The sequence below is a fragment of the Streptopelia decaocto genome (genome assembly GCF_964273445.1).
Source record: "Streptopelia decaocto genome assembly, chromosome: 13".
Classification (NCBI taxonomy): domain Eukaryota; kingdom Metazoa; phylum Chordata; class Aves; order Columbiformes; family Columbidae; genus Streptopelia; species Streptopelia decaocto.
The window spans coordinates 4,641,588-4,659,428 of NC_138668.1; the positions used below are offsets into that span (position 1 = coordinate 4,641,588).

The following is a 17,841-nucleotide window of genomic DNA, read 5'->3' on the forward strand; positions in this document are numbered from 1 at the left end:
TGAAAGTCTTTTCCAACCCAAACTATTCCATGATTCTCCTCTCCCAGAATGAAGGGAACACAGGTACATGGAGGGAGCAAAATAGGGAGGACACTGCTGGAACATGGGGCTTTTGTGCTGGGGAGCGGGAGGCGACAGCCACCCAGCAGAGGGTCTCCAGCAAGCCCCCCAGTACCAGGTTTGGGGCTGGCCGTATTCCCTGGTGTGCATGCTCGCAGCGTGGCTCCCTGCCCACGCCATGGGGCTGGGGGCTCCTGTCCCTGCAGCACCCACTGGGGACAGCACAGGAGATGGGGAACACCCTGGTCCTCATCCACCACTGCCACCAAGCCATGGCACGGCCCTGGCCCTGGCCCTTCACCTTCACACCTCCTGCTCCATGGAGGATGGCTGTGGGCTCGGTGCCATCCAGGGGAGCGGTACGGTGGGCAGAAGCTCGTGTGTGGCTGCAGACAGCCGAGCAAAGGGCACAGTGACACTTGCGGTGTGCGGGCACGGGAGGAAAAGATGCTGCCTGGGGCTGGAGAGGCGCAGGGATGCTGGCGTGTTGCCCTCATGGCTGGGGCTGTCGTGGCGCTGTGCTCCCTCGCTGGGCTCTGATGGGATCTCTCTGTCTCTCTGCATCTCTCCTTCCCTGCTCCGAATTCCTGCATGTGTTTAAAGAAGTGCTCGAGCTGCCAGCAAGCGGGAGCCACCGTGGGCTGCTGCCAGAAGGGGTGTCCCCACACCTACCACTACGCGTGTGCCGTCGACACAGGTGAGCCCGGCCACAGGGACAGGGGTACGGGGGTCCCCTGGTACCCTCCTACCTGGCTGGCTGCTCCGCATCGCTGGAGCCCACCCGAGCCCAGGAGGGGTTCACGGCTCCCTGCCAGCTGGGGCAATGATGATCCCTGCACCGGCAGCGCTGGCTGGCTGGCCGTCCTCAGCTGAACCCTTCATGCAAAGGCTGCAGCTGGTCTGGATGGTGGTGGGAGGCCACGGAGGACACTGTGTCCCTGCTGCTCAGGGACAGCCGTCCTGCAGTGTGGGGACTCCCTGACACGGCTTTCTCCTCTCCTCGCAGGTTGCTTATTAACCGAAGAGAGCTTCTCTCTGAAATGTCCCAAACATAAGGTAAGCACAGAACCCCCCTGCACACACCCCCAGTGCTTTGCAGCCCCTGGGGTAGGGGGCTCTGCCTTGGAACAATCTACCCCCCAGGGACACCCCACTCCGTGGCACACCTACCCCAGACACTCAGCCCCATGGGGTATCGTGTCCCTGGATGACACCAGGCCCCCCAGGACCCCCCGCTGCAGGGACAGGCCAGTGGGTGCCAGGTCTGGAACGCCCAGCCGGGGTACTGGGGATTATCCCCCTTCCCTAAGCACTGATGGGGTGTGGGGGTGATAATTGAACCCGTGCTAAAAGCGCCGTGTCTCGGGTGAGCACCCAGTTATTCGCGAGTGGGGAGGGTGGCTGCTGACGGGGACACCCCGCAGCGGGACCACCGGGCTGATGTCTCTCTTCTCCCCGCAGAGGCAGCCGCTGTAGCTCCGGCAGGCACCCGCCCTGCTGCCAGCGAGGGACCGGCGGAGGAGGCAGCGCCCTGGGGAGCGGAGCGGGGCCGTACCGAGCCGTACCGAGCCGTACCGGGAGCCGCCCCGCTGCAGGTGGGCGCAGCGCTGCCGCCCCGGCCCCCTCCCGCCCCGAGCCCGTTCTGGGCGGGCGGATCCAGCGCCGGGTTTTGCCCCCTCGCCGGGCCCCGGCAAAACCCGGCCTGGCCTATGCGGGAGGCGGAACGGGATCCCATCCTGGGATGGCTGCACAGGGGGGAGGTGGGTGGGGATTCGGGTTGGGGGGGCCATGTAGAAGGGGTCCCGGCGATGTTGTCTTACTGTGGGGCCGCCGGACCCCCCGCGGGTCCCGGCTCTCCATATCTCACACTGATCTGATCTGAGATGTTGCCTTTAGCAAACCTCACGGTGTCTGTCTGTATATACGTGCGGCGGAGAAAAGGAAAAAAAAGAAAAAAAGAAAAAAAAAAAGGACAAAAGAAAAAAAAGAAAAAAAAAAAAAAGAAGACAAACAACGGCCTGCTGTTTGAAACACCACTCTCCTTTTTCCATGTTGTTCTTCCATCTCCTGTCTGCCCCCACCCTGCCTGGCCCGGGGTGCCAGGCCCTGTCCCCAGCAGCTGGGTCCCCACTAGGGTGACAGGCACGTGGCTGGGCTGGTGGGCACCCACCGGGCTGCTCCAGCCCCACTCGCGCCCTCCAGCCCCTGGCCCATTGCACCCACCACCCTCCCGCTCCATGGGGCACTGGCACTGCTGGGCTGGGGACACCTGGTCCTGCTGCCAAGGACCCCAAAAACCCACTGTCCTGCCTCTGCTCAGCCCCCCCAGCACCTCCTCTTGCTGGTGCTGGGCTTTGTTCCCTGCGCTTGTGCAAAACCCCAGGCTCTGGGTGCAAAGCCTGTGGCCCTGGGTACAAACCCCAGGCTCTGGGTGCTGAACCCCAGGATTTTATCCTGATGCAAGAGGGTGCAAACAATCCAGAAATGGCTTCCAGGCAGCAGCAGGGTTCTTGAAGGAAGAGGGGGCATTTGCTTCCTCCCTCTGCGTGGCCCTGGCTTGCTCCTCGTGCCCTGGGTGCTGAGTTCACTCAGCTCCCTTGGTTTTCACATCCCTTCCCAGACACCCTGGGGGCTGCCAGCTCTGGGATCACCCCCACCCGTGTCACCCACAGGGCGCCCTGCATGACTCCCCAGTCTCTGCACCCTGCCCCCACAAGCCTTGCACCACCCGCACCTGGGTGCAGGTGGCAAATAATACCCAACCCATGGCGATTCAAGCCCAAATCCCATCCTAAAAACAGAGCCACCAGCTGCCCCCCACCTGCAAAGCATCCTGCAAAGGCGGGGGTGCAGTGCTGGCCCCATCCATCTCCCCCACCCCCACCCTGCAGAGCCAGCGCCCCATGTCCCCGGTGTCCCCTCTGTCCCACCCAGCCCTCACCCTCAAGGTTTGCTGGCCACAAAACGTCTGTTCTTTCAGCAGCTTGGCTCGGACACGGGAGTGAAAAACACATTTAAAAAAAACAAACAAAAAAGAGAAAGAATAATAAAAATAATTAATTTAAAGAATAAAAAAAATCCTGGTGTCCCTGGCAGTGTTGCCTGAAATCTGGCTATTTTTAGTGACATCTTGTACATATGACTGTAAAATGGTAAACCGTGTGTATTATATATTGCCTCATTATATAGTGTATATATATGTATACATATACATATATATAATATATATGAAGACTGTAAATGTTAAGACTAGTGTTCTTATTAGTATATTGCTTCACACTGAAGATTGTGTGTAACAAGCTGTTTCTAAAAGATGTTTATTTTCCTTAAGAGTAAAAAACAGGTCATTGCATTCAGAGCGTCAATAAAGATACAACGATTGTTTTGGAAGTACGTGGCACCCTGCTCGTGGCCTCTCTGTCTCCCCGGGGGGCTCCCAGGGGTCCCCCCGGGCTGGACCAGCCCCTGGCTGGCCCGTTGTCCCCAGGTGCCACCAGCACCAAGGGTCTGGCTGGGCGACAGCACCCCCAGCTCATCCTGGGGTAAGGAGGGTGCGTTGGGAGTCCCTTGGCACCCAGTGTCCCTGTCACGCTTGTCTCCCCCATCCTGTGCAGCCGTCTCATGCAGGGTGAAGGCAGGACCCACAGCCTGGGGGGGGTTCCCCTTGCCTCAACCAGGTTCTGTGTGGTGCCCCCCAAGTTCTGTGTCTGTCCCCAACCCCCCAGTCCAGCACACACCAGTATAAATAATCAGCTTTAATTGTCTGTACAAAACTCTCCAACTATGAAAATACTGTTTAAAAAGGCAAGGCGGGGGGGATAGGGTAGGGTGAGGGGCTATGTACAAAGAAGAGGGGGTGCAGCAAAGGGACAGGGACACCCACCAGCCTCCCGGAAGCCCTGTGTCACCTGCCATCCCTTCTCCAAAAGCGCTCAGGGCTGGCCGTGCCTGGGGCGGTGGCAGCGCCTAACTGGGGATACTGGTCAGTGCTGGGGAGGGAGAAGGACAGGCCGGGGGGGCACAGTGGGGGCAAGGGCCCTTGGCCACCACCATGGGGACAAACCTCCTCCCCCTGCAATGGGGGCAATGCCAAGGCACCCCAACCCACCCTGTGGCAGTGGGACCCACGGGGGACCGGGCAAGGACACCAGGAGAGGGGGGTGAGGACAGGATTCTACCCTGTGCCAGGGAACTGGGGGCACTGGATGGCACTGGGGCCAAGCATCCCAGCGCCATGCAATACTGCGACAGTGTCACTAGAGGTCCCCATGTCCCGTCACCAAAGCAGGCTGGGGCCAGGGACTGAGCCAGGGGGTGGCTGAGCCCACCCGGGGTGCCACACACATGGCTGTCCCCTGTCCCACCCCGGGAGTCCCCACACCTGCCACCGGTGTCATTGGGCATCCCCCTACCCAGCCCCAGCCGCCCACCCCCTTACCTTAAAAACTGCTCCCCAAACACCATCCCGCAGAAGGGGCTCCCCTCCTGGGGGAAACTGAGGCACGCTCCTCTCCGCCACCCCCATTCCCCACATCCCAGAACCAGGGAGGGGCTGGCGGGGGGATCTGGCAGCGTGCCCCCTCCCTCCCCAGCTAGCCCGATGTGACGGTGGTGCCGCTGCCCAACTTGATGATCATCTGCTGGCAGTCGTGCAGCGTCCGCTTGTCGCCCAGCTTCTCCAGGGTGCGGGCAGCCTCGGCCAACATGCCCACGCGCTGGCCCGGCCCCGAGAGGAAGCCAGGGGGGAGGTGGCAGCAGGCCAGGAGCAGGGCCTCGGCGTGCTCCCGCGGCGTGGGGTGGCTCTCGGGTGCACCAGCTGCAAGGCGGGGAGAATAGAATCATAGAATGGTTTGGGTTGAAGGGACCTTCCCAGCTCCCCCCGTGCCCCCCCTGCCATGAGCAGGGACATCTTCACCAGCTCAGGTTGCTCAGAGCCCCGTCCAGCCTGGCCTGGGATGTCTCCAGGGATGGTTCATCCACCACCTCTCTGGGCAACCTGGGCCAGGCTCTCACCACCCTCAGGGTAAAGAATTTCTTCCTCATGTCCAGCCTGAATCTCCCCTCCTCTAGTTTAAAACCATCACCCCTTGTCCTATCACAACGGACCCTGCTAAAAAGTCTGTCCCCGTCTTTCTTTTTGGCTCCTTTTAAGTACAGAAAGGCCGCAATAATGTCTCCCCGGAGCCTTCTCTTCTCCAGCTGAGCACCCCAGCTCTCTCAGCCTGTCCTCCCAGCAGAGCTGTTCAGTCTCAGATCATTTCTGTGGCTCCTCTGGCCCCTGTCCAACAGGTCCATGTGTGTCCTGTGCTGAGGGCCCAGAGCTGGACCAGCACTGCAGGGGGGTCTCACCAGAGCGGAGAGTGGGTGTCAGCCCCAAGGGTGCCACTAGAAGCCACCCACCCTCCCTTAGGTGCTCTGGCAGGGTGACATGGCCATTCACTCGCCCCAGAGCAGGTGCCACCACAAAACCCTCTGCATTCCATGACCTGGGGTGATGCGGGTGGGGAATGGGGTGTCCTCAGGGTGTGGGGTGGCCAGGGGGGATCTCCTACCCCATGTCCCACCTGTTTTGCTGCCCTGCACCCCTCTCCTGCGCAGGCTGCGGTCCAGCAGCTGGTGAGTCCTTGTGGGGCTGGCCCGGGCCATGAGCCTGGCAGTGGCTTCATGCAGGAACACCTGGAGAGGTGGGGACAATGAGCACAGCCGGGGGCAGGGGATGAAGGGACCCGCCAGGACGAGAGGTGAGGGGCTCACCCGGCGCATGGCGGGGCGCAGGGTCTGGGCCAGGCGCCGCAGGCTGCTGAGGTCCTGCTGGAAGCCGCGGAGCTCGAGGGCGGACGCCTGGTAGAGGCAGCTGCGCTGCTGGCTGGCACCCATCTGCTGCTGCCACAGGTTGGTGCGGGTGACCAGGAGCAGGTCACACAGCAGGAGCTGGACCACCTGGGTGGGACAAGGGGAGCTGGGTGAGCGGGGGCACAGACGGACAGACGGATGGTGAGATAGCTGAGGAGGTCCCTGCGGGCAGGCGTTGCTGCACAGGGCCCCCGCCGGGCTGCATGGCAGGGGCATTGCACTCCCAGTCTGACACATGCAATGCAACTACAATGCACCCCTGCGAGGGCCGGGGGCACCTCCCGCGAGGTCTGGGTGGCCACCTTGTCCCCCCCGTGGCAGCTCACCTTGTCGATGGTGCCCTTGGGCGGGCTGCCGAGCTCCAGGCTCTCCCGCAGGCAGCTGCTGGCCTTCTCGCAGTGGCTCAGGCTGGCCTGGCTCCCATCCTGCTTGCTCAGCATGGCCCGGACAGCACGGAAGGCGTGCAGGGCAGCGCGGGGCAGGGGCTTCCTGCAAGGCGGGGGACACGGTCACTGCAGACCCCTTGCTGGGAACAGTTGTGTCCCCCTTCAGCAGACACAGGGCAGCACAGCCACGACGCTCAGAGTGTGTCAACAAGGGCTGTGCCAACCCAAAAAGGATGGCACGTGTGCGATAAGCTGTCACCCCCGCCTGTCCCTGATGTCCCCAGCACTCACTCAGAGCTCTGCAGCACCCGGGGCATGGTCTCCACCAGCGGGTAGAGGCGCTCGGCCCCCTCCTCGTCTCCGCGTAGCCAGTGAATAACGGTGCCAATGATGGATGCCCACCATTTGGAAACGGGGTCGGTGCCTGCAGGGCAGGAAGGAAACAGGAGTGGATGTTCATCAGCCCCATGGCCCCACACACGAAGTGTCCCTGGGGGGGGACAGGGCGGGACACACCAGCCTCACCTGTGACACCTGCCAAGCCGGAGCTGATGGAGGGCGCGGGACCGGGCTCACCGCTGACATCGGAGCAGCCGTTGAGCAGCTGGAGATACTCAAGTGCGTCGGAGAAGCGCCTGCGGGGAGAAGGGCTGTGAGTGGGGCCAGCCCCACCCCAGGCAGATGGAGCAGGGTGCCCATCCAGCACTTACCCCTCTCCCTGGGCAGCGGGACGGCCGGGCTCGGGCATGGCCACGCAGCACAGAGCCTTCTCCAGGAGGTGCTCACGAAAGAGCTGGGTCACCTGCGCCATTGGGTCCACTGCAGCACAGAGGGATGGTGAGCGGGCATGCTCCCACCCCAAAACTGAGGGCTGGGGGTACCAGGGTGGGGGGTGTTACCTGGGTTGCCGGCGGAGCTGTAGATGGTCTCCCTCGGGACGCCCTTGACAGCCCAGTCCCCATCCACGAAGAAGCGGTGGCCCAAGGGGTGGCAGAGCCACTGCATGGCGGGGGGCACGGCCCCGCCGCGGGACAGGGCCACGCGCCGGGCGCTGCAGAGGAAGGGGCGCTGGGGGCAGAGTGAGAGGTCAGAGGGGGACCCACCGGACCCCCCACCCCACGGTGATGGGGGCTGCCCCGCACTTACGGCCAGGAAGTGGAAGCAGCGGTGCAGGCTGGCCTTGATCCGCAGGGCGGCCGCCACGTAGATCTCGGCCAGGGCGGCCACGGAGACGGCGTCGCCGGCACACTCAGCCAGGTTGACGGCGCTCAGTGCCAGGTTGATGGCCAGCAGGTGTCCCCCCGCCTGCTTCCCTGCGGGGACGGGGGGTGAGGGGGACACAGGGCAGGGGGTCCCGCGCCCACCCCCCCCACGGCGCGGGGCCGTACCGGTGAGGTGCAGCTGGTGCAGGCGGTGGTACGCCATGGCGGCATCGCGGGCGCTCTGCCGGACGTGGTCGGCGGGCGGGGGGTCGCGGCGCAGCCCCCCGGCGCGGGCGGCCAGCCAGCGGCCCACCCAGAGGCGCTGGAGCAGGTGGCGCAGCAGCGTCCAGAGCAGGCTGCAGGTCAGGTCCCCGTGGGACGCGGGTAACGGCCGCCCCAGCGCCGCCAGTGCCGTCCGCAGGTGCTGAGCCCCCTGCGCAAAGTCCCCCTGCGCCCGGGGACAGATGGTGAGCACGGGGGGTGGGACCAATGGGAGGGGGCTGGAGCTTTTTGGGGAAAGGGGTGGGGTTACACAGAGGCGGGGCCAGGTGTGATGGGTGGGGGGAGGTTAGAGGGGTGGGTGGGGCTAGCCCAGGTGGATGGGGCGGGGCAGGTGGGTGGGGCACTTTGTGCTCCTGGGGTGTCAGGGTGGGGGCAGATAGGCTGAGCTTAGTGCAGGTGGAAGATGCAGGGTGGGGTCAGGTGGGCGGGGCTGATGGAAAGGGGGTACTGTGAAATGGGCGGGGCTAACCCTAAAGCAGGTGCTGGGACAGGTGGGATCAAGTGGGGCGTGGCCAGGGTGGTGGGTGGGGCAGGTGACATCGTGCAGGTGTCGCTTACCCGGTCCAGGTCCAGGTCTGCCTGCCGGCGGTGGCGCCAGAAGAGGACGGAGGCCTCGGAGTGGGGCCGTGTGACGGGCTCCCCGAAGATGAAGAGCCGCACCACCGCCCCCAGCACCAGCGCCACGTTCAGCGCCCAGAAGGCCAGCGTGGGCCACAGCCACTGCGACCATCCCCACGGCTCCTCTGCGTGGGGAGGGGGTCAGTGCCACCCTGCTGCCACCACCCTGTGCCCACCCTGAGGTCTCACTCCCGGTGGCCTTCACTCCGTGCCCAGCACAAGAACCTCGACCCAATGGTGTCCACTCCAATGGGGTCCATCCCAACAGCCTCCACCCAATGGCCTCTGCCCTGTATCCACCCCAGCATCCTCCACCCTGATCATCTCCTGCCTCAGACCTACCCCAAGTCCCCCTCCTGATGGCCTTCACCCCATGCCCACCCCAATGGCCCCCCCGTGATGGGCTCCACCGCAACAGCCTCAACCCAAGTAGCCCCCATCACACACCCACCCCAACATCCTGCACCCCGATGGTCTTCACCTCAACAGCCTCTAGCCCAACGCCCACCCCGAGAGCCTCCATCCCAATGGCCTTTGCCCCATGCCCACCTTGACAGCCTCCACCCCAGTGGCCTCCACCCTGTGCCCACTCCAACAACCAGAACCCTGACAGCCTCCATCCCAACATCCTGCACATAAGAGCCCCCACCCCGTGCCAGAGCTTACCCACGGTGCCAGATTCAGCCATGATGCTCCTGCTGGCGCCAATGGTGCCCGGGCTCCCCACAGGGGCTGAGGCACCGGAGCCCCGGAGGAGGGAGGCCAGGGGGTTGAAGGAGAGGCAGAGGAAGACGAAGGCACAGAGGGCCATGCGGGAGCGGTCCAGCATGCCCTGGCTGCTGGGCGAGGGTGGTGGGTGCTCCTGCTTCACCTGCGTGGGCAGAGATACTGTGAGCCCCATGGCATGGGCATGGGGCACAGACATGGGGTGTGGTGATGGGGCATGGGCATGGGATCTAGGGCATGGGTTATAGGATGTGGGGATGGGATACAGGGCACGGGACAGAGGGCACAGGCATGGGATATCAGGCATGGGTTATAAGGCATGGAATATAGGGCACAGGCACAAGATACAGGGCATGGGATATGGGGCATGGGGTATACAGCATGGGCATGGAGAGCAGAGTACAGATATGGGGTGCAGAGCACAGCACACAGACATCGGGCAGGGGTGCAGCACCCCACTGCATCCCAGAATGCCCCCGCACCCCTCCCTCCAGCCCCAAATTGGGTGAGGAGCAGCCTCAGGGAGCAAGACCATGGCTCTCGGCTCCTTTCCCCATTTGGTGCGTTTTGTTCTTGGCACCCTGGCATAAAGCAGTAGACCCCCTGCCCCACTCAGGACCCCCCCCACCCCCCCACACCTTGCCATGGTCGCAGAGGGGACTGTCGGGCTCCGAGTCGCTGCTGCTGTTGCTGCTGCCCCCGCTGAGCGAGAGCGGGCTGCTGTGGGACGGCGAGCCCACGTCCGACGGCGGCGGTGTCAGCATCTCCATCACCTCTGCCTTCGCCACCTCCATGGGGGTCTCCGCCTTGGTCCCCCTGTTGCAGGAGGCCACCAGGTCCTTCAGGGACTCTGCAGGGAGTACAGCAGGGTTAGGGATGCTGTCGGGGGTAGAGCAGCCCATGGCTGAGCCCCACCGTGAGACTTTCCCTTCCACTCACGGTTCTTCTGCACAGCCATCTTCAGGGCAAGGTTCTCTTGCTTCAGCTTCTGGTTGCTCTGCTGCAGGAAGCGGATGTACTCGATCGCCTTCCTCAGGACTGCAGACTTGTTGAGCTGCCGGTGGAGAGGAATGGCTCAGCCCAAAACTGGGTGAAGCCCCCCTGTCTTGTTGCACACCCCTGCCCCAGCACCCCTGGGCTCCCACCTTGGCCTCGGTGCCCACCACCAGGTCTTTGAGCTCCACAATCTTGTCATTGATGGAGGAGCGGTAGCGTTTCTCGATGGCGTTGTGCGCTGTCCGCTTCTCGCCCCTGCTCTGCACCAGCACGGGCTTCCCGCTGGGCGCCAGCCGGTTGATGGGCAGCTTCTCGGTGTCCACCACCACTGGCACTGTGGCCAGGATGGTCCCTCCGCTCACCAGCGCCTGTGGGGAAGCGAGGTGGCATCAGTGGGGGGCACAGAATCACAGAATCATTTTGGTTGGAAAAGACCCTTGAGATCATCAAGTCAAACCATTAACCCACCCCTGGCACTGACCCATGTCCCTGAGAACCTCATGTCTGTCTGTCCAACCCTCCAGGGATGGTGACTCCAGCACTGCCCTGGGCAGCCTGTTCCAATGCCCAACAGCCCTTTGGGGAAGAAATTGTTCCCCAGATCCAACCTCAACCTCCTCTGGAGCAACTTGAGGCCGTTTCCTCTGCTCCTGGCGCTTGTTCCTGGGGAGCAGAGCCCGACCCCCCTGGCTCCAAGCTCCTTTCAGGCAGTTCAGAGATCAGAAGGTCTCCCCTCAGCTCCTGTTCTCCAGCTGAACCCCCCAGGTCCCTCAGCCGCTCCCCATCACCCTCGTGCTCCAGCCCCTCACCAGCTCCGTTCCCTTCTCTCAACTCGCTCAGCACCTAAAGAGCTTTCTTGTTCTGAGGGGCCCAAAACTGCCCCAGGACTCGAGGTTTGTCATCCGCAGTGCCCAGTCCAGGGGGACAGTCCCTGCTCTGGTCCCTGGCCCTGGAGCACCCCCCCAGCCCGGAGCTCCCCGGCTGTGGGACGTACCGGCACCTGCAGCGTGGTGGCCGAGCCGCTGACGCTGGTGGCCAGGGAGGTGGTGCTGGAAGTCTTGGCGCTGCCAGCGTCCGTCTTGACGGCCGCCAGCAGCAGGGAGTCAGCCTTGATGAAATGGGGCTGCAGCAGGACCTGGAGGGACGAGGGTGTCAGTGGGAACGGGGGGACACTGGGACCCCCACCCCTGGCCCTGGGCTTACCGGCACTGGCTGGATCTGGGGCGAGACAGGCTGGGGGGTGGAGGTGGCGGGGGCCAGGAGCTGCTGGGGTGCCACGCTCTGCACGGGGGCCGGCAGTGCCACGGGCTGGCTCGGCTGCGGGGGGGCGGGCAGGGGGCTGGGCAGGGGCTGCCCCGCACCCCCAGGCTGCACGGCTGGACATGGAGCAGAGGACAATGTCACCAGACTCCTCCAGCACCAGCCCACCCCACGCACCCCCATCCCACAGGGACACATCCCTCCCTCCAGAGAGAACCCCCCACAACAACCCTCCCCGTACCCCCAAATCCTCACCGGAGAAGCCGTGCTGGTTCTGGTAGCCCACCAAGGGCTGGGAGCTGAACTGGCTGGGGGACGCGGGGACGAAGCTGGGGGCCAGCAGGACCCCCGGCTGGGGTTGGCTGCTGGGCACGGCCGCCTCCTCCTTCACAGCCGGGGCCGGCGTCGGCAGCACCGCAGGCTGCGGGGCGAAGGGCGGCATGCCAGGGGGGCCCGAGTAGACGCTGCCGGTGGGGGCGGCGGGGGGCGGTTTGCTGGGTCCCAGGAAGGTGCTGTGGGTGCCCGGAGCCGGGGGGGGCCCGGGGGGCACAGCGCTGTCGAGGGCACCGAACGGCAAGTCAAAGAGCCCTGAGAAGTCATTGTCTGGTGTGTTGATCAGCTGGAGCATGTCTGCAAAACAGGCCCCCCCCCACCATGCTGTCAGTAGCTGCCCTGGCCCCACACCTCCCACAGCACCCTCAAAGCTGACCCCATGCTGCCCACCCCACAGCTCAGCACTTTGGGGAAGGATCCCCGTAACCCAGGGGAAAAATTCCCTGAAAGCCCAGGAATCTGCTCTGTCTTGTTCTTCAGAGCCCCTGCCAGTGGGGAAACTGAGGCATGGTGCTTGCAATGGGGGTGCCAGAGTCTGGCCACCGGCATTCAGAGGTTTCCAGACTGATCTGGGGGCAGATCTCAGCCAGTTTCTGAGGTCCAGGGGGGCAGAGAAGGGCTTGTGCCAGCTCATTCATTTATCATAAACTAGAAACGCTCCAAGCCCCAAAACAGCCCCTGTATTAGGGGGAGGGGGTGCTGGGGCTGGGACAGAGGGGCTGGCACAGCCGGGACGTGCCAGGAGTGCTGGTCACAGCACCCACCTGGAGGCCAGCGGGGCAAGCGCGGGGTTAAATAGTGCTGGGCTGGGGCACTCTATCCTGCTCGATGTCCCCATCAACACACCAGCTCCCACACACTGGGGTGCATTGAGGTGCCCCCACAGAGGTGCCCTGGGATGTCCCTGGTGTGGTACCCCCAAGTGCACCCCCCCAGGATCCCCCCCTAAGCTGCACAGCCCCCGGACACCCCCTGGGGTGCAGCACCCCAAACGGGGCCATGGCAGCGACTCCAAGGGTGGGGAGGAGGAGGATGGTGAGGAGAGGGAGCCTTCAAAGGTGCACCCCGTGTCGGTGGGCAGGGGTTCCCGGGGTGGGCTGTGTCCCCCGCTCAGCCCCGTAGCGAGGCAGCAGGATATTTTAAAGCCATGTTCTCGCCTCCTCCGCGCCGCCCTCCCCGGCGCTGCCCGCGCCAGGCCTGGAGCGATGCCAGCGATGGGGTGATGTGACTCCGCCAATCGCCGCCCGCCGCCCCCAGACAGTCCCGCGGTCGTGCCAAGGTGAGCGCGGCCCGGGGTTACTGCCGGGCACCCTGTCGGCACCCGCCGGCGGTTACTCGGGGTCAGTCGGCGTTAACCCCTTCACCCAGTTCCCCCTGATCCCCACATCCAGCCCCATGTCCATTCAGCCCAACATGATGCTCCTCAGTCGATAATGCCCAGCACCTGGAGACGCCCCACAAGGACCGGGGTCTTTGTGCAGCCCCCAAGACATCAAACCCTTGGCACTCCTCTCTATGCAGGTGTGGCTTCTTGCAGGGGGGCTCCCAGCCTCATCCACCCCCTGCTCAAGAGACCCCCAAAACTCCCTCGTGGTCCAGGGGCAAGAGAGCAAAGTTTGGGAGTGTAAGGAGGGGGGGGCTCCATCCTGGACCCCTTGTCCTTCTATGCAGCCCTGGGGGTGGGCACAGCTCTCCCAGTGCCTACGAGATTATTTCTATCCCTCACACTCGCTGCCACCCACACCTTTGGCATGACAGGGGCACCTGGGGGTGCCATAGCTGCCCCCACCCTGCTGCTTTGGGCTGTGGGAGCCCGTGGGGCAGAGCCACATGGCTGTGGGTGCTGGCAGGGTGGGCATAGGGCACCCGTATCGCTGGCTGCACATCCCACAGCCACACCAGGGTGGGCACAGGGACAAGGGGACAACCTGTGGTCACCTGGAGGTGGTAAATCCACGGAGAACCACGGAGAACCAGGGGGCATGAGGTGGCCTGGATGGCTATGATGCAAAGGACCATGGCAAAACACCCTCACCCCACATGGCCGGTCCACACTGGGCACCACTCAGCCCTGGTGCGGGTCCCAGGGGACCCAAAGGGACACGGGCACAGCGCCAGAGCACCGCTCCTGCCTGCCACTGCCATCCTTCCCATGCCAAAACCACACCGGGGACAGCCGGGTGGCATCTGGATCTGCCCTGATCCATCCCGAGTGCAGTTGGGATGAGCCTTTGGCCCTGAGATGCCACCTCCATCCCAGTTGCTGGAGGACATATGGCTCCAAGCACCACCAGCCTGCCTCGCCGCATGCTCCACCGGCTCTGCCAGTCCGCGCCATGCGGCGCGGACTGGCAGAGCCGGTGGAGCATGCAACGAGGCGGGCACAAGGCTGCGAAACCCAATTTTTGGTTAAAGCCATGGTAATGTTGCACTTGGCTTCGGTAAGACTTTGGTGCCATGGTGGTGGGGAGCAAGTCCCCTTGGCACTGGGGAGTGGGTACCCTTGGGGAATGCGGTCCCCTTGGCAGCATCCCCACCCCACGGACTCCCAACTTGTGGGTGCTGTTGGGTCCCAGCCCCAGGGATGCTCCGCTCAGCCCTGGGGCCGGTGTTAGAGCTTCTTCCCATCCCCCATCCCGGTTGGGTGGCTCGGGGAACCCAGGCGTCCTGGAGGGAACGACCGGGAGTAACCCCGGCGGTGACGTCACTAAGGGGGCGGGGCGAAAGGCGACACGATGCTGCGGTCGGCGGGGGCCCCGTCGGGGCTGTCCCGGCACCTCCAGCTCGGGGGTCCCGGTGTCCTGCTCCCCACACCGCCCCTCCGGGACTCTGCTCCTCCCCGAGCCCCCGCCATGACCAGGCTCCGGTACCGGAGCCGGCCCGAACCGCCCGCCCTGTGCCGACCCCGCGCTTCAGCAGGTCGGTGTCCCTCCCACACCGGGCCCGGCACCGAGCCCGGTCTCTCTGGCTGTGTCCCGGTGCGCAGGCCGTGCTCCGAGCCCGCTCCCTCCAGCCCGGCCATGCACCGTGTCCGGCTGCGCACCCGGTTGTGCACCGAATCCCGCGTATGCATCGAATCCCGGGTATGCACCGAATCCGCTCCCGCCGACCATGCACCGAGCTCCGGTTGTGCACCGAACCCCGGTTATGCACCGAGCCCGCTCCCCCGGGCCATGTCCCAGTCCGCGGTTCCCTGAACATGCACCGAGCCTGCTCTCCCCAGCTCCGGCCATGCACCGAGCGCCGGTATCGCACCGAGCCCATCCCCCGGCCGTGCACCGAGCCCCGGTTACACCCCCAGCCCGCTCCCCGGGTCGGGACGCACCGTCGATGTCGCTGAGCAGGGCCGTGTCGATGTCGCTGGCCCCGGAGAGGCCGAGGGACGGCGTCAGCCCTTCCAGGGCCGCGTCGTCGAAGGCGAGAGCGCTCATCCCGGCGGCGGCGGCGGCTCCCGGGCTGCGGCGGCTCTAGGAGCGGCGGGGCCGCCCGCCCGCACCCGCCATGGCCGCGCTGGCCCGGGGAGAGGGAGGAAGGGGATGAGCCGCCAACTTGCTCCCGCGAACCGTGCCCAGACCTGCTACCGGGCAGGGGAGGGAAGGAGGGAGGGATGGAGGCGGATCCGCCGCCGCGTCCCGCCCCGCCACCGCCTCCCCGCCCCGCAACCGCCGGCGCCGGGACCCGCCGGCCCGTTGTACCGCGCCGGGACCCCCGGGGACTCCGGGCGGGGACCCCCGGCTGCAGCGGGCAGGGACTTGGTGCAGTAGGAGCGGAGCAGGGAGCAAGGGAGGCTGCAGCCCCTGAGCAGGCAGCAGTCCCTGGGAAAGTCACCGAGCCCTGGGGACAGTCACTGAGCCCTGGGAACGCTCACCAAGCCCTTGGGACAGGCACCAGCCCCTGGGGACAGGCACCAAATACCTGGGCTGGGCTCTAAATACCTCGGCTGGCACTGAATACCAATTAGCCCCAGACCAGGGCACAAGTGGGAGCAGGCAGGTGGGCAGCGTGGGGAGAAGGTGCTGGCCATGGCTGCAGAAGCCTCCAGCATCTCGTGGAGGCCACATGCTGGGGTGAGCTTGGGCCACCATGGCACCTCTCGAGGCTACTGCGGTTCTCAGTGCTGAGGCAGCTGCGAACATCTGCCTTCCCCCTCCAGCTGCGGGGTCTGGGGCGCATCCCAGCACCACTGCCCGACCATGGCATGTCCCAGGAGGGGAGAAGCTCCCGTGACCCCAGTTAGAGGATGCCCAAGGGCTGATTCTGCCCTGTGAGCACCTTCCCCTGTGCCATGACTGTGGGAACCAGGAAAACCACTGGTCCCACTGGGGCCAGCCCCATGGCTGTCCACGGGGTGGGTCTCAGCGTGTGGGTCTTGCCCTGCAGCACTGTGTGGTTTGTCTTACTGCTGGGAACAATTTGGGAGAAGAAAATGTGCTGCAACTTGGCCATCTGAAAGTTTGCCCTTTCGTCTTCTGCGCCACTGAGTGCAATCTGAGGCTACCTGTGAATTAATTAAATGTGGCTGCACCATAAAAACCTCCCCCCTCAGCCTCACCAGCTCCCATGTGATGACACACTGGGCACCCCTGTGCAATATGGGGACCCCCTGCTTGGCGCGGGGCACCCTGGTGTGGCATGGAGCACAGTGGAGATGAAGCAGAGCACGTGGCGTGTGGCAGAGCTGCGGCTGCGCAGCCCTGACAGTCCCCTCTGCGCCCTCACCCCACTCAAGCTGGGGACATTGACCCGTGCCCCAGCTGGGGACGAGCCCAGGGAGTCCTGGCTCAGCTCCATGCCAACGTCTGGGGCAGCATCACCTGCACACAGGTCACTGGCACCCGCTGGGACATCTCTCACCTGCAGCAAACTGTACTAAAGAGAAAAACCTTTGAGCGATCCACCACCGCTCATGGGGTGTGCAGGGGGCCTTATGCTTCCCCCCACATTTTTATTGGGGTCAGCGGGGAGAAGCTGGGCTGCATGGCAGTGGGAGGTTTCCCTTCGCTTTCAGGAAAGCCCCTGCAGAATTCTGTCCGTGTGCTGCAGGAGGAGAGGGCAGGTTTCCAGGGCTGGGGACATGGATGTGCCGTGGCCCTGTGAGGCTTTAGGGCAGCCTGGCGTGAATATGAGGGTCACACATAGCCAATAACCCACGCGAGACCCAGGACACGGCTTTCCCTGTGAGACATGGAGGGGACAAAATCACACACGTAAACACATTCTTATTTTTGCACAAGCTGCAGGCAAAGCCGGATTTTGCAGGACCCCCCCCGCAGCCAGAGGGGATGTGCACCCCGGGACCCACACGCGGTGCCTTCCCCTGCTCCAGGGGACCAAAGCAAACAAGCAGCATCCTCCGTGCAACTGTGACGGATGAAGCACCCCGGTAGCTCCGTGGGATGGGGCGGGTGGGTTTGGAGGCCGATGGATGCCACGCGGGGTGGGGCTCCCCGGGGTGAGCTGGGTTGCGGGGTAGGGAAAACCCCGCCCGTAGGACCAGGGCCACGCAGCCAATAAGCGTGGCGGCCTGGAGTGGAGTGATTCTGCATCACGGCTCAGGGCCCGCGATTACATCATGTCGGTCCTGCGGGGATGGCAGCGGGGCCACGTGGTTGCTCTGGAGTCGCTGAGACGTTTTCCTGAGCGCAAGGCTGGGAGGAAACCGCAGGGATGAGACAGAAAACAAACCAGCCCCGAGATGGTTGGGCTCCGGCTGCCGAGCCGACCAGGCCGGCTAGCACAGCTGCAGCGCACTCGGGCGGCTGCGCAGGGCTCACCGGCGGCGGGAGCATCGCCGCCAGCCGCGCCGGCACCAGCGACAAGCTCCGGGATGTGCAGAGCACAGATGCAGCACCCCAGGCACCTTGCGTGGAGCATCTCCCATCCTGCCACCCTCCACAGCCGGGTGGGCTCCCCCAAAAACACTGTGCCCAGACAGACGTGAGACCCCAGACATTAACCCTGCGCTGAAAGCAGCCCAGGGTTTCAATGACACGTCCAGCTACAGCTCTCAGCGTACCGCGTGCTCTGGGGTTTGTTTTGCTACGGCAGAGCGCGGCGTTAATCATTAATTCATGTTGCAAACAGATTCAAAGCCTCTTCTCTCCTTCACTACCTGTAATTCTGCT

The 17,841-nt window shown here is 64.3% G+C and overlaps 2 protein-coding genes across 4 annotated transcripts in view; one reads left to right on the top strand and one right to left on the bottom strand.

Annotated features, from left to right (window-relative positions):
- RAI1 (retinoic acid induced 1) overlaps window positions 1–3,644 on the top strand; it is a 76,637-nt gene extending 72,993 nt beyond the window's left edge. For 2 of the 3 annotated variants that reach the window (XM_082064902.1, XM_082064901.1), the window contains 3 exons: window positions 664–757; window positions 1,067–1,116; window positions 1,522–1,810. In XM_082064902.1, coding sequence (XP_081921028.1) covers window positions 664–757; window positions 1,067–1,116; window positions 1,522–1,536 — 159 coding nt within the window. In that variant the 3' untranslated portion in view covers window positions 1,537–1,810. Of the gene's footprint in view, window positions 1–663; window positions 758–1,066; window positions 1,117–1,521; window positions 1,811–1,956 lie in introns of those variants that run through there. The other variant, XR_014185346.1, reaches the window with a different exon arrangement.
- Window positions 3,645–3,800: 156 nt separating this feature from the next.
- On the bottom strand, window positions 3,801–15,304 carry SREBF1 (sterol regulatory element binding transcription factor 1). The gene is made up of 19 exons (XM_082064903.1): window positions 15,042–15,304; window positions 11,639–12,013; window positions 11,327–11,499; window positions 11,118–11,258; window positions 10,273–10,491; window positions 10,067–10,181; window positions 9,766–9,977; window positions 9,068–9,272; window positions 8,342–8,526; window positions 7,688–7,949; window positions 7,446–7,612; window positions 7,199–7,367; window positions 7,010–7,118; window positions 6,825–6,934; window positions 6,591–6,723; window positions 6,240–6,402; window positions 5,815–6,000; window positions 5,625–5,736; window positions 3,801–4,876 (listed from the first exon to the last, which is right to left on the bottom strand). The coding sequence occupies exons 1-19, from the start codon at window positions 15,145–15,147 to the stop codon at window positions 4,653–4,655; spliced, it is 3,366 nt and encodes a 1,121-aa protein (XP_081921029.1). The 5' UTR covers window positions 15,148–15,304; the 3' UTR covers window positions 3,801–4,652.
- Window positions 15,305–17,841: the final 2,537 nt, after the last annotated feature.

What these genes read in the sequence shown, in the direction of transcription:
- SREBF1 (XM_082064903.1), bottom strand. Translation starts at nt 15,147, where the DNA reads ATGAGCGCTCTCGCCTTCGACGACGCGGCCCTGGAAGGGCTGACGCCG. An exon ending in GATGGCTGTGCAGAAGAACC is followed by an intron (nt 9,978 to 10,066) that starts GTGAGTGGAAGG and finishes TACTCCCTGCAG; the next exon opens with AGTCCCTGAAGGACCTGGTG. An exon ending in GGTGCAGGGCAGCAAAACAG is followed by an intron (nt 4,877 to 5,624) that starts GTGGGACATGGG and finishes CCCGCCTTGCAG; the next exon opens with CTGGTGCACCCGAGAGCCAC.